This window comes from Triticum urartu, chromosome 7A (assembly GCF_056163025.1).
Source record: "Triticum urartu cultivar PI428250 chromosome 7A, HENAU_Tu73, whole genome shotgun sequence".
In the NCBI taxonomy this organism is placed as follows: domain Eukaryota; kingdom Viridiplantae; phylum Streptophyta; class Magnoliopsida; order Poales; family Poaceae; genus Triticum; species Triticum urartu.
In genome coordinates, this window is record NC_141879.1 from 105,092,566 (window position 1) to 105,104,472 (window position 11,907).

At 45.0% G+C, this 11,907-nt stretch overlaps 2 protein-coding genes across 3 annotated transcripts; one reads left to right on the top strand and one right to left on the bottom strand.

Moving 5' to 3' along the window:
- The first annotated feature begins 739 nt into the window (after positions 1 to 739).
- On the top strand, positions 740 to 8,496 carry LOC125518745 (uncharacterized). 2 transcript variants are annotated; one of them, XM_048683596.2, is made up of 7 exons: positions 740 to 1,157; positions 1,462 to 2,607; positions 3,142 to 5,466; positions 5,793 to 6,593; positions 7,037 to 7,108; positions 7,942 to 8,001; positions 8,114 to 8,496. In XM_048683596.2, the coding sequence occupies exons 1-7, from the start codon at positions 837 to 839 to the stop codon at positions 8,180 to 8,182; spliced, it is 4,794 nt and encodes a 1,597-aa protein (XP_048539553.1). In that variant the 5' UTR covers positions 740 to 836; the 3' UTR covers positions 8,183 to 8,496. The 2 variants fall into 2 exon arrangements, with proteins under 2 accessions (XP_048539553.1, XP_048539554.1); XM_048683597.2 differs by lacking the exons at positions 7,037 to 7,108; positions 7,942 to 8,001; positions 8,114 to 8,496 and having other exon boundaries at positions 5,793 to 6,065; positions 6,142 to 6,381.
- Positions 8,497 to 9,365: 869 nt separating this feature from the next.
- On the bottom strand, positions 9,366 to 11,907 carry LOC125525245 (uncharacterized). The gene is made up of 3 exons (XM_048690250.2): positions 11,345 to 11,907; positions 10,819 to 11,101; positions 9,366 to 9,742 (listed from the first exon to the last, which is right to left on the bottom strand). The coding sequence occupies exons 1-3, from the start codon at positions 11,843 to 11,845 to the stop codon at positions 9,702 to 9,704; spliced, it is 825 nt and encodes a 274-aa protein (XP_048546207.1). The 5' UTR covers positions 11,846 to 11,907; the 3' UTR covers positions 9,366 to 9,701.

Here is an 11,907-nt window from a genome sequence, read left to right on the forward strand (position 1 = left end):
GACATGGACGACCTCACCAAAACATGGCATGATATGGCAAGGAGAGAAATCTTGAAGAGAAGAATGGTGGCGTCGGCCGGTCCGTGCTACAGTTTCGGTGATGTTTTCTTCGCTCCATATGGTGGCAATGTGGATGATTTCGGTGTGGGAGTTGGAACAAGCGTCGGAGGTGGATTCGGTGGCGCCGATGAACTCCAAGGTGGATTCGATGGCGCGGAGTGAAGATCGATCAAGATGATGCCGGACATAAGCGCAAACCTTTTGCAGGGCCCTTTTTTGCGTTAGCCGTGATGAACTTGACTTCTATTTGAGCGTAAAACTGTTTATGTCGTTTGAATTTGAATTTGTTTGTGAAATCCTATGTTAAATGTGAGATTTGCAGTTTATCTGTTTGCGGGTCGTCACGATGGTGTCCGAATAGAACCCGCATAGCCGACCCGTAAAAATACATATTTCACAAATATACTTTTTTACGGATCCGTTTGCGAGGTCTGCATCTGTGCCAGCCCGCGCCGACCCGCAAAAGCGGTTTTACGCGAACTGCAAACGCGTTTTGCGAGCCGGCGGGATGCGGGGTCTGCTAAAGTTGCTCTTAGAATAACGAGCACACTAATTGACTACTTTTACAAAATACATAATTGATCTACTACTACTCGAACATCTATCTTGGTGGAAAAGATTTTTGAGTGAATTCAGTCCTTTAAACAAAAAAGGGAGGGAGTACTTATTTCGCTTTCACAGCACTAAGCTCCAGGGAGGCGGGCGTTGAATCCGCACTTGCCTAGTTGACCGAGCGGCCGCGTTGTCATCTCCACTTCCACCCATTCCTCCCGGCGATGGGTTTCATCGTCGGGGACACGCTCGCGTCGGCGGTGGTGAAGGAGGCGGTGAACATGATCCGCGTCGCGGCCGAGCGCGAGGCGGGGCTGCTCTGGAGCTTCAAGGACGACCTGGGGGCCATGGGGGACACGCTGGAGACCATCCACGCGGCGCTCAGGGACGCGGACGCCGCCCGGGGGCCGGCGCCGGCGAGGATGGACGAGAGGACGCGCCTGCTGCTCGGGCGCCTCAAGGCGGCGGCGCAAGACATCGAGGACCTGCTGGAGGAGTTCGCGGACGCCGGCGCCCGGGGCCGCCGCAGCAACTGGCTCCTCGAGGTTCGTCGTGTTTTACCGGAAATTGGCATGTGTCATGTGTGCATCCACTAGCTCTGAAGCTGCAGTTTCCAAAGTGTGCAATTTTGCTAGCAAAATGTCGCTCTCCCTACTTTTGGAGTGATGTGGTGATGGTGGATTGTTGTTCAGAAGAACTACAAGCTAACCCGTAATTTACACGAATGTTTTTCTGTATCTTCATAGTATTACTGCAAACCTGTAGAGAACCTTCCTCTCAGTATGTTTCATACGTACTTCCATTTCACCATATTTTTCCTACTGAACGGGCGTTAACTACTACCAACAGGGGCCCCGCTGCCGCTGGTGCTATAATATATCTCTGTCGCGCAGCATCTTGGCTCACAAAATGAAGAAGATGAGGGAAAGATTAGGACGAATTCAAGCAGATGCTGGCCTTGCAAGATCCCATGGTGGCACGAGTAGCGACCTCCATGATCAGGATGATGATATCAGCCGAAGAGAAACATGGTCGGATTTCAGAGAATATATCGTGGGGAGAGAGGAGGACAGAGAAGCTGTAGTGAGCGCTTTGCTCAGGCACACCGAGAAAGAGCTCTCTGTTATTTCGATTCATGGCTTTGGCGGTTTAGGGAAGACGACACTTGCCCGGCTGGCCTTCAATGCTGAGCCTGTGATTAGAGCCTTCGATTGTAGGGTCTGGATTCATGTGTCTATGAAATATGATTTGATAAAAATTGGCAAGTCGATACTTTCCAAACTTGAAGCAAATTGTTCTGGTGATTTGGATCACTTGAAGACGCAACTGAAAGGATTGCTCAAGGACAAGACCTTCTTGATCGTTCTGGATGACATTTGGGAGGAAGACCCGCATGAACTGCTGAAGTTGATGGATTTTCTGAATGTTGGTGCAAAGGGAAGCATGGTCTTAGTTACTACACGATATGAGAAAATCGCTATAAACATGGACCCTGTCCTGTGCCACAGGCTGGAGAGTTTATCTGATGGAGAATGTTGGGATCTTTTCAAGGAAACGGCCTTCGTCTCTCAAGCCAAAGAAGCAAGACTGCAACACATCGGCAGAGACATAGTAAAGAAGTGCAAAGGTGTTCCTCTGGCTGTGAGATCGCTTGCATTCGTACTAAAATGGAAGGAAGGGGTTGATGAGTGGGAAGATATCAGGGATAGTCACCTCTGGGAATTGGAGGGAAAACAGGATATATCTTTTGAGAGTGTCCTACCATCATTGAAGTTGAGCTTTCAACATATGTCTGCCACCTTGAAATTATGCTTTGTGTATTGCTCTGTCTTCCCAAAAGGCAGTTACATTGATAAGGACTTGCTGATCCAACAATGGATTGCACTTGGGTTTATTCGGCTTAATGAGTCGTTCCATCCTGAAAGGCGCGGTGAGGAGTATGTTAAACAACTTTTGGGGATGTCCTTCCTTCAGATTTCAACTACACAAACACCTGTGAGTCACCCTGTAGGCTTTTATAAATATTTTCTCAGGTTTAGTTTCATTCTGTTCCTTATCAAATACCAGATAGTCGCATACCATGAATGAAACTAAATCTTTGGGGATTGTAACGCTATGTAATCTTCGGCTACCCCCCCACCCCTCTCTCTCCCTCTCGCAACCCCCCTGTAACCTCCTGTGTAAACATCTCTTTTAAGTAATATATGGTTCAGGCCGGCGTAAGCCCGCCGTTGACGCGTCAAAAAAAAAATACCAGATAGTCGCATACCATGATCCAGTTCCCAATTTATGGAAGCAGAAGAACCAATATGTGAATTCAATATGCAATCATAGGTGTAGATGTCATCCAAGTGTTGTGATTATTTATGAATATGCATCACTTGAAAATACGAGTATATGTCGTTGGTGTTATCCAAATCAGCTCATTATACTTTTGTGTTGGATTGTTCTGTTGTTTTTGTCTTTAAAAGTGGAATTGCTCAGCATTTGGCTGGCACATGGTGTTTGTTTGTAACATTTTTCTTCCAGATTTCCAGGAAATGTATTGAAGCACCAAATGTATTCCGTTTGCATGACCTAGTATATGACTTGGCAAGATCGCTGGCGATGGTGGACCTACTTTTCCTTGACACTGAGAGTAACCTTAAAGTTAGTTCCACACACAATGACTGCCGTTATGCAGTGCTCACCAATTGCAATCCAACAACTCTCCGTAACAACATGATGAGAAAACTGAGGGCTCTCCATGTTAACGAATGGAAGCAAGAAAAGATCCCTAACAAAATATTTTCTACTAAATTCTTGAGAGTCTTGAATTTAAGTGGATGTTCTCTTTTGGTGCTGCCAAGTTGCATCAAACAGTTGAAGCTACTGAGGTACCTTGATGCTTCAGGAATGCAAGATAAAACGCTTAATCACTTGAGCAGTCTGCACAATTTACAGGCATTAAAGCTCTCAGGTAGCTTGATTGGGGCACTTCCACATGACATGGGTTCTCTTGAGAAGCTGCGTTACTTAAATCTGAGTGGTTGTTCTAATCTTTTGGTACTGCCAGAATCATTATGTAGTCTTGGAAAGTTGCAGTATCTAGACATGTCGAACTGCTCTGCAATTAAGGAGTTGCCTCCACATTTTGGCAATCTTTTTAGCCTGTCAACTCTGGATTTATCATCTTGTTGCGACTTAACAAAGCTTCCAGAGAGTCTTGGTAGCCTTCAAAAGCTTCGTGTTCTAGATCTTTCAAACTGTTGGAAACTCGATGCATTGTCTGATTCTTTTGCTAAACTTGATCATTTGAAGGGTCTAAATTTGTCATGTTGTTATCAACTTAAAGAGCTACCAGAACTATTTGGCAACCTTGAGACTCTGGATCTGTCAGATTGTCACAAGCTTCAGAAATTGCCTGAATCTATTTCTGGACTTAAAAATTTGAAGGTACTAATTCTATCTGACTGCTGGGAACTAACTGTACTTCCAGAGTCATTCGGGAATCTCAAACAACTCCAGTATCTAGACCTGTCAAGTTCTCAGATTTCTGCATTGCCTGAATCTGTTAGTGAACTTGTCAATTTAGAGTATATGAATATATCATGGTGCACGGATCTTCATAAGTTACCTGGTAACTATGGCAATTTAGTCAAACTTGAAGAGCTGAACATGTCATACATTGGCAATGGTAATGTCAACATTCCGAAGGGAATAGCTGAAATGTCCAATCTCAAGATTCTGCTGGCGGATGGCCTTGTCAATTGGTCATGGGAAAATGAAGAAGATATCGTGTTCTTTAATGCTTTAAGTAGCTCCAGGTCTAGTTTTTTCTTTACTGGGGAGAATAAACCAAGTGATTTAAGCATAAAGAATAATACTCTTCAAGTTGGAGATCTTGGGCGTGTGCAGAATCTTGCGGAAGTTGAGGAACTGCAATTATCGAAAAGGCGGCAGCTGCGCTCACTGATTGTCTCGGGGCATGGTTATGGGACTGGTACAGAACTAGCACAAGAACTTGTGCCTCAAGAGGCCGTGCTTGAGAAATTGCAACCTCCAAGGACACTAGAGCGGTTTGAATTGTTGGGCTGTACTATTTCTACATTTCCTAGTTGGATGACAGACATTGCATCTTTCCTCCCAAACCTTGCTCACCTTGAACTACGCCATCTGGAAACATGTGGCTGCCTTCCACCCCTTGGACAACTGCCTAAGCTACATATGTTGGTGATATCTGACATGCCTCACATCAAGGAAGTCAATCAAGAATTCTCAGGGGGTGCTAGACCATTTCAGAAGTTAAGAAACATTGTGATAGAGAATATGCCAAACCTGGAGAAATGGCACACAGATGCTACTGTAAGTGGCAATGATGTGGAATTCATGTTCCCAGTTCTTCATCATGTGAAGATACACAAATGTCCAAAGTTGAGATTTCAGCCGTTCCTTCCTCGATCTGTGTCATTGGAAATTTATAGAAGCAATCAAGTTCTATCGTCAGGAGTTCGATCAAATGGCCATTTGTATTACATGCCAACAATAAGGGTGCTGATCGATTCCTGCACACTATCTTCTGATGGTTTGATGGGGTTGCAGTCTCTTACCTCCCTCAAGTTCCTCGGTGTGCGCCACTGCAAAGGTCTGGATAACTGGAGAGGTAGCATTGCCATGCTAACTTCACTGAAGATTTTAGATATAGCAATGAGCAGTGTTCCTGAATGCTTGGGAGGCGTCACTTCACTGGAGTGTCTGAAAATCCACAACTGCCTAGTAAATTATAACACTCTAGAGCAAGTACTACATCTTACTGCATTGGTGGACCTGTCGATTTGTTGTAGCCACCCGACTAAATTAGTAAATGACCAAGAGGTAAGAAGCATAACCAACAAGATACGTTTTTCTTACTTTGACACGCTTCACTCTTCACAAAATGACACAGATCTGTATAGAAATTACATATATTTCATGTAGGGCATTGCGTGCTGTCATTTAACATCATAATCTGTCAAATCATAGACCCATGAATTGAAAAAGATAATTTTGTGTGCCAACAATATGCAGTTTCTGGTGGAACCAGCCAACCAGGCTTCAAGTAGAATTCAGAATGACAAAAAGAACACAAATGGACAATAAACCTCAAAAAAATGTAGGAGAAGAATCATAATTTCTGATAGTTTGGCATCTTCGTTTTACAGGTCAATTGGTTGACGAATATGGTATCCTGTCTCAAGAATCTTGTAAATCTTGAGCTTGACAATTTCATTGGCTGCGACCGACTTCCTCCCCTTGGCTGTCTAGAAAAGCTACGTTCATTGACACTACGACAGATGCCTGATCTCAAGACAGTGCATCAGGATATTTCCGGGGGCAGCAATTGTTTGCCGATGCTACAAACCCTCAAGATAGGGAGCATGCCTAATCTTGAAAGGTGGACTACCGCGCATGCTCCTGCAGCACATGCTGCTCATGTGAGGATCTTACCTGATCTTCAACTACTCAAGGTTTTTGACTGTCCAAAGCTTAAGTTTGTGCCATTTCTTCCAGTCTGCTCAAAGTGCATTATCAGTGTGACTAGTGACGTAATAGTGCCGGAGCACCATGATGATCCTGCTCCCTGGGACATGCCCACATCAGAACTATTCTGCTTCTATTTACATGGTAGATGCACAGGACTCCAATACTTCAAATTCCTGAGATTACTATCAGTTTATGGCTGTACAAATATGAGCAGTTGGCAAGAAAGCATCCTCCTCCTTACCTCCCTTCAGAAACTGGAGTTGCATGGGAGTGACATGCCTGGATGGTTGTGCAAACTCTCCTCGCTGCGTGAACTTCACATCATAAAGAGCAAACCACCGCTCAACCTATCCCAGTTTGTTTATGATCGTCACCAGATTGCCTTAAGAATCGAGGATTGCCAGGGGACACTCAAGCAGGTGCCTTCTGTGGTGATTTTGGACATGATAAGACACATTACTTTTGTGGAAATAATTGGTGTAAGTTCTGTCCAGCACCTTAAATATACGAACATACCATCTTTTAAAGTTTTTTGATACAAAAGTTATGCAATTACTTTCTTCCTAATTCTTAGCCGATGTCAAGGTAGCTGTGCAAGGTCCATTTCTGAATTATACTTTTCACCTGTGCTATTACGTTGACACCCCATGCAAAAGTGTGACGTGCTTCTTTCTATGTGCAAGATTCTATCGAAACAATGATTCTGTAACACTAGTAACTAGAATTCCAAATCATCCTCTTCTTTTGGGTAACATTCATGTAATTAAACCATTTTTCTGTAAAAAAATGTATTTGAATATTGTGTGGCACAGTCAAACAGTGATTTCAAGATTTTGGCATAATCTTATTTCATTCAGTGACATGACAAGATGGTCACTTCCATCCCTCATCTTGTTCTAATGCTCTAGCATTTTTATGTCAGTGTGAGCCGATAATGCATGCAGAGTGGCGAAATGGTGAACTCTTCAAGTGCAAACTTCGAAAGTCCAGTGAGGTGAGTATGGCTTGATTGACCTACTTAAGTGCTTTGGCTCATGTAGACATCAGATTAACCTTGTCGTTGTAATAGAAGATGGCATTCTAATTTAAAGCACATATTTACCCTCACTCATAACATTTATCATGTTACTCATTCCTCTTGGTGTAGTATTCATTATGATTATTCTAGTCCCGTAAACAAACATGGAAGCACTCATATGGATACTGAAGGAGACATGGATATCTCACGAAATGATGGTGAAAAGTCACCTTGGAATCATAGAATGTCATGTACCCAAGGTCAATTCTTTGAAGCTAGTTTGACAATATACTAGAGAATGGAGGCAGCACATGGTAGGGCTTTAGAGGGTGTTTGGTTAGGCTTATTGGAGGTGGCTTTTGTCTTATAAGACAAAACCGAAAGAAACGTGTTTCTGTAACCTGTTCATGTTCTTTTGGCTTTGGCTATTGGCTTATACTACTAGCTGTATGCTTTGGAAGAAGCTTGTATTTCAGAAGGGTTTTTTTGAGAGAAAAGAAGAAACTTCTTCAACCAATACGCCCTAAGGCACGGCCATGCATAACTTATAAATCGCACGTGGAAGGGGTGGGCGATTATCTAATATCTAATCAGTTTGCCAAACGACCTACAATATTCCCACAACAGAGAGCCCACAGCCTTTTTTTTTTGCAACAGACAGTGCACATCCCAACCAAACACGCCCTTATACTCATGTCCCTTACGAGACTGCACAGTTTTCTTATTCCCATGATAAGCTGATATTACTATGCTACAAAGAGTCGCAAACTTAACAGAGTAGACTGAAGATTTTCACTTTGCTGTTGCAGTGGTACATGCCGGATGCAGATGCTGGGTCACTGCCGACCATCCTTGGCACGTGGCAAGAGGTGCAAGCAGAAAAGGCGAACCTCGATACTTTTATCTGTTTTAAGTATCTTGTAGCATGGTCTCTCTAAATTCAGCATTTCTCTCCCACTGAAAACTCTATGGTCAATGCAGGAACCGACAGAGTTCCTCTCTGGTGATGCAGCCAACCCTGACCAACCAGGCCCTTCAGGAACCAAGTGACCGATGATGATGATGCGAATAAGGAGATGGCGGCAGTGAAGACCTCCCTCCGCCGGATGCTTCTTCCTCGGTGAAATACATGAGTTTCTCATTTCTGTTGTGTGCTGCAAACACAGCACCCAGCTGCAAAACGTACTCCTTGCTATCCGTATTGTTGCTTCGCGTTAATTTGAAGCCAATGCACCCCCTGTGATTCGAATCGCCGCATGGGCAATATGTTCCTGCAAATCAGGTCTGTGAAAGTTAGTATATGGTTAACTGGTTTGGTTGTGTTGCTGTTCAGAAAAACGAAAAGTGCTTTGGTTGTGTTCAAACGGATTTTACAGATTGAAGGGTCCATTACTGGAGTCAGCAGTACTGTGAGGGTATATTCATTGTATTGGTAATATGACGTGCCATGTCACAATATCAAAATGTTGTTGACAATTTGGTGTGCATGGGTTATCTGGGAGCTACTTACTGGTCTGACCTGTACCAATGTGTAATTCCAACTTTCTCTTCTTCTCTTATTTAAAGTAGTGGCAATAAAGCAAAACAAACAGTGACTGAAACTTTCAGCAGAATAAAGCAAAACATTGGTACATCTAGATACCGGGGGACACAACTAGATACATCCATTTCTGCGACGAGTAATTCGGAACGGAGGGAGTAGTTGCTTAGAAGACGAATTCAACTATTCTCGCAGAGTAAATAAGAGAAGAAGAGAAAGTTGGAATTACACATTGGTACAGGTCAGACCAGTAAGTACTCCCTCCGTTTCTTTTTAGTCTGCATATAAGGTTTGGTCAAAGTCAAGCTTTGTAAAGTTTGACTAATTTTATATTAAAAAATATAAACATTGACAATATGAAATCAATATTATCAGATGCATCACAAAATGTATTTTCATACTATATAGTTTTAATATTGTAGATGTTCATTTTTTTATATAAATTTGGTCAAACTTTGTGTAGTTTGACTTTGACCAAATCTTATATGCGGAGTAAAAAGAAACGGAGGGAGTAGCTCCCAGATAACCCATGCACACCAAATCCAATCTACTGGGGGACACAACCTGAATTACTCGTCCCAGAAATGGAGCTACATTTCAGACACCGGGGGGCACAGCCTGAAAATAAAGCAAAACAAACAGTACTGAAACTTTCAGCAGAATAACGAAACTCAAGTGCTCAACTCACTGCAAGAACCGCCACATCTGCATCGACACCAAATGCTTCATCTAAGAGAAAATGCAGCTAGCAACTTTAAAGTAGTGGCAATTGTCAACACATTACAGGCTGATGTCACTGCATCATTGTTCAAACAGTTTCAGAATTTTAGAACCGTGATGCCAACGCAAATAGGTTTCCTACTGTCAGGAGAACAAACCAAGTTTAGCTTAGCTAGCAGAAACACAACAACTGCTGGGTTTTCCTGAACCCATATCTCAACGGAAGGAACCGGGCTCTAATGTCATCGTGTCTGAGGCGGCGACACTTCTGAAGACGTGGACAGGAAAGCGACTTGTAGGGGTATCTCTCTACTCTGCATCGACATCCGCATACCGCAGCCGCGCGTGAACTGAATTAGCAGAAAAATAGTTAAGCAGTTAGGCATCATGTGTCACAAGTGCTGCAACAAGTTTAAATACGAAGATAAGAAAGAAGATGTACAGAACCTCAAAACAATGTACTCGATACAGTTACAGTAGGCTGAAAAACAGAGATCATTATCTTCTCTGTGAATCAGAACTAGGCAGACCGAACTGATTTGGGTTTTGAAGTTCAGAAGTTTTCCACTAGTGGCATATATATGGTACATTGATATTAATTAAATTGAAGAACTGAATCATCTGAATGGAAGCACAGTGGCATCAAAACCAATAGTTTCCATATCAAGGTTCAGTGGGGATTTTAGACCTATGAAATGATTTTCACCCCAACAAACTAGCTTCAGAGACAACCTTCCAGCATAATGTCGTGCCGGTCGAACACCTACGGATTTGATTCAGGAACTTCTACTGATGTCTATAAACCTATAGCAGTTTAGATTCCTAACTGAAACAGATTAGCAGCAAAAGTTTCAGCAAACTGTTTTTCAGACTACTGTTTTCCAAGCACGGGCAGATTAGCACTCAACTGAAACCAAAACGAAAACATCCGGACAAGTTCAAACTACTGCAAATCTGAGCTAGGCAGACCGAACTGATTTGGCTTTTGAAGTTCAGAAGTTTTCCACTAGTGGCATACATATGGTATATTGGTATTGATTAAATTGAAGAACTGAATCCTCTGAATGGCATCAAAACCAATAGTTTCCAACTAGCTTCAGTCAAACAGTGTGGATTTTAGAGTTATGAAATGATTTTCACCCTAACAAACAACTAGCTTCAGACAACTGATTTGATTCAGCAATTTTTACTGATGCCTATAATCCTACAGCAGTTCAGATTCCTAACTGAAACAGAGTAGCAGCAAAAGTTTCAGCAAACAGACTGCTTTTCAGACTACTAGTTTCGATTCGAACACTGTTTCCCAAGCACGGGCAGATCAGCACTCAACTGAAATGAAACCCAAAACATCCGGACAAGTTCAAGACTAGTGCAAATAAGAGTTTCTTGCCAAAGGAGAAGAGTTAGGAAGTAGAGGGGCTCTTACGAGGCGTCCCGGCGATGACGACGACGACGTGGAGGGGCTGGCGGTTGTTGGGCAGGTCGACGAGGAGTGGGAAAAGCCGGCCATCACGTGTGGGGAGGCACAAGACGAGGTCGCCGACGCCCAAGACTTGGACGGCGTTGAGCAGCCTGGCCAGCTCCTTCCTCAGGCGGAACACGGATCTCCCCCTGAACGTGTGCCAGCCGCTGGTGATGAGGTCCCCGTGGTTGTCCGTCCACACGTACACGATCTGCCGCGACGGCAGCACGGCCCGGGGGAGGGTAAGCTGCAGTTGAGCCCCAACATCGTCAGCAGATCAAAATCATCAGATACGAATTTGAGATGCCAAGAATTTGAAAGCGCAAATTTGGCAAGAACCGAGCCAAGAATTGCTCCCAGGCGAACGAAATTAACACGATTTGCGATCTCCGCGGTCATATTCCGATGCATGTTAAGGACGTCCAATCCAAGAACCCAGCTCGCGCGAATTCGATGGGGAAGAATCAAGAAGCGGGCATGGCGGACTCACCCCGGTCGAACGTGGGAGGGGAGGCATGGTCTCCCGGGCGGGGATGGGCTCCACGACCCAGTGCATCATCGTGCTGGCGCCGTCGATGTGGCCGATGCTGGCGCCGTTGTTCCAGGGGAGGTACTTGCCGTTGGCGCGGAGGCAGCCGAGGTTGAAGTGCTGGAGCCGGACGTCGTCCCCGGACCCCGTCCGGCTGGCCGTCCAGCAGACCGCGTCCGCCTCGCGATGGTCGTAGCTGCGCAGCTCGACGCGGAACCCGCGGAGGCCCACCGGCGCCGGCCCGTCCGTGGCGGCGAGGTACAGGCCGTAGGCGGCGCTGTGGAGGAGCAGGTACGGCACCTGCGCGCGGGGGGGATGGTGCACGTGCACCGCCCACGCCGCGTTCATCGACGCCCGGCGGTGGTGGAGGGAGGCGCCCTGCCCGTCATCGTCGGCGTGCAGGTACGTGCCCAGCGCGCGGCTCCGCAGCCGCACGTGCTGGCCGTGCTGGAACAGCTCCATGGGTCGCTTGAGCTGGACAGCCGCGGAGGAGAGGAGGTGGGATCTGCGCGGCGGAGACGGGG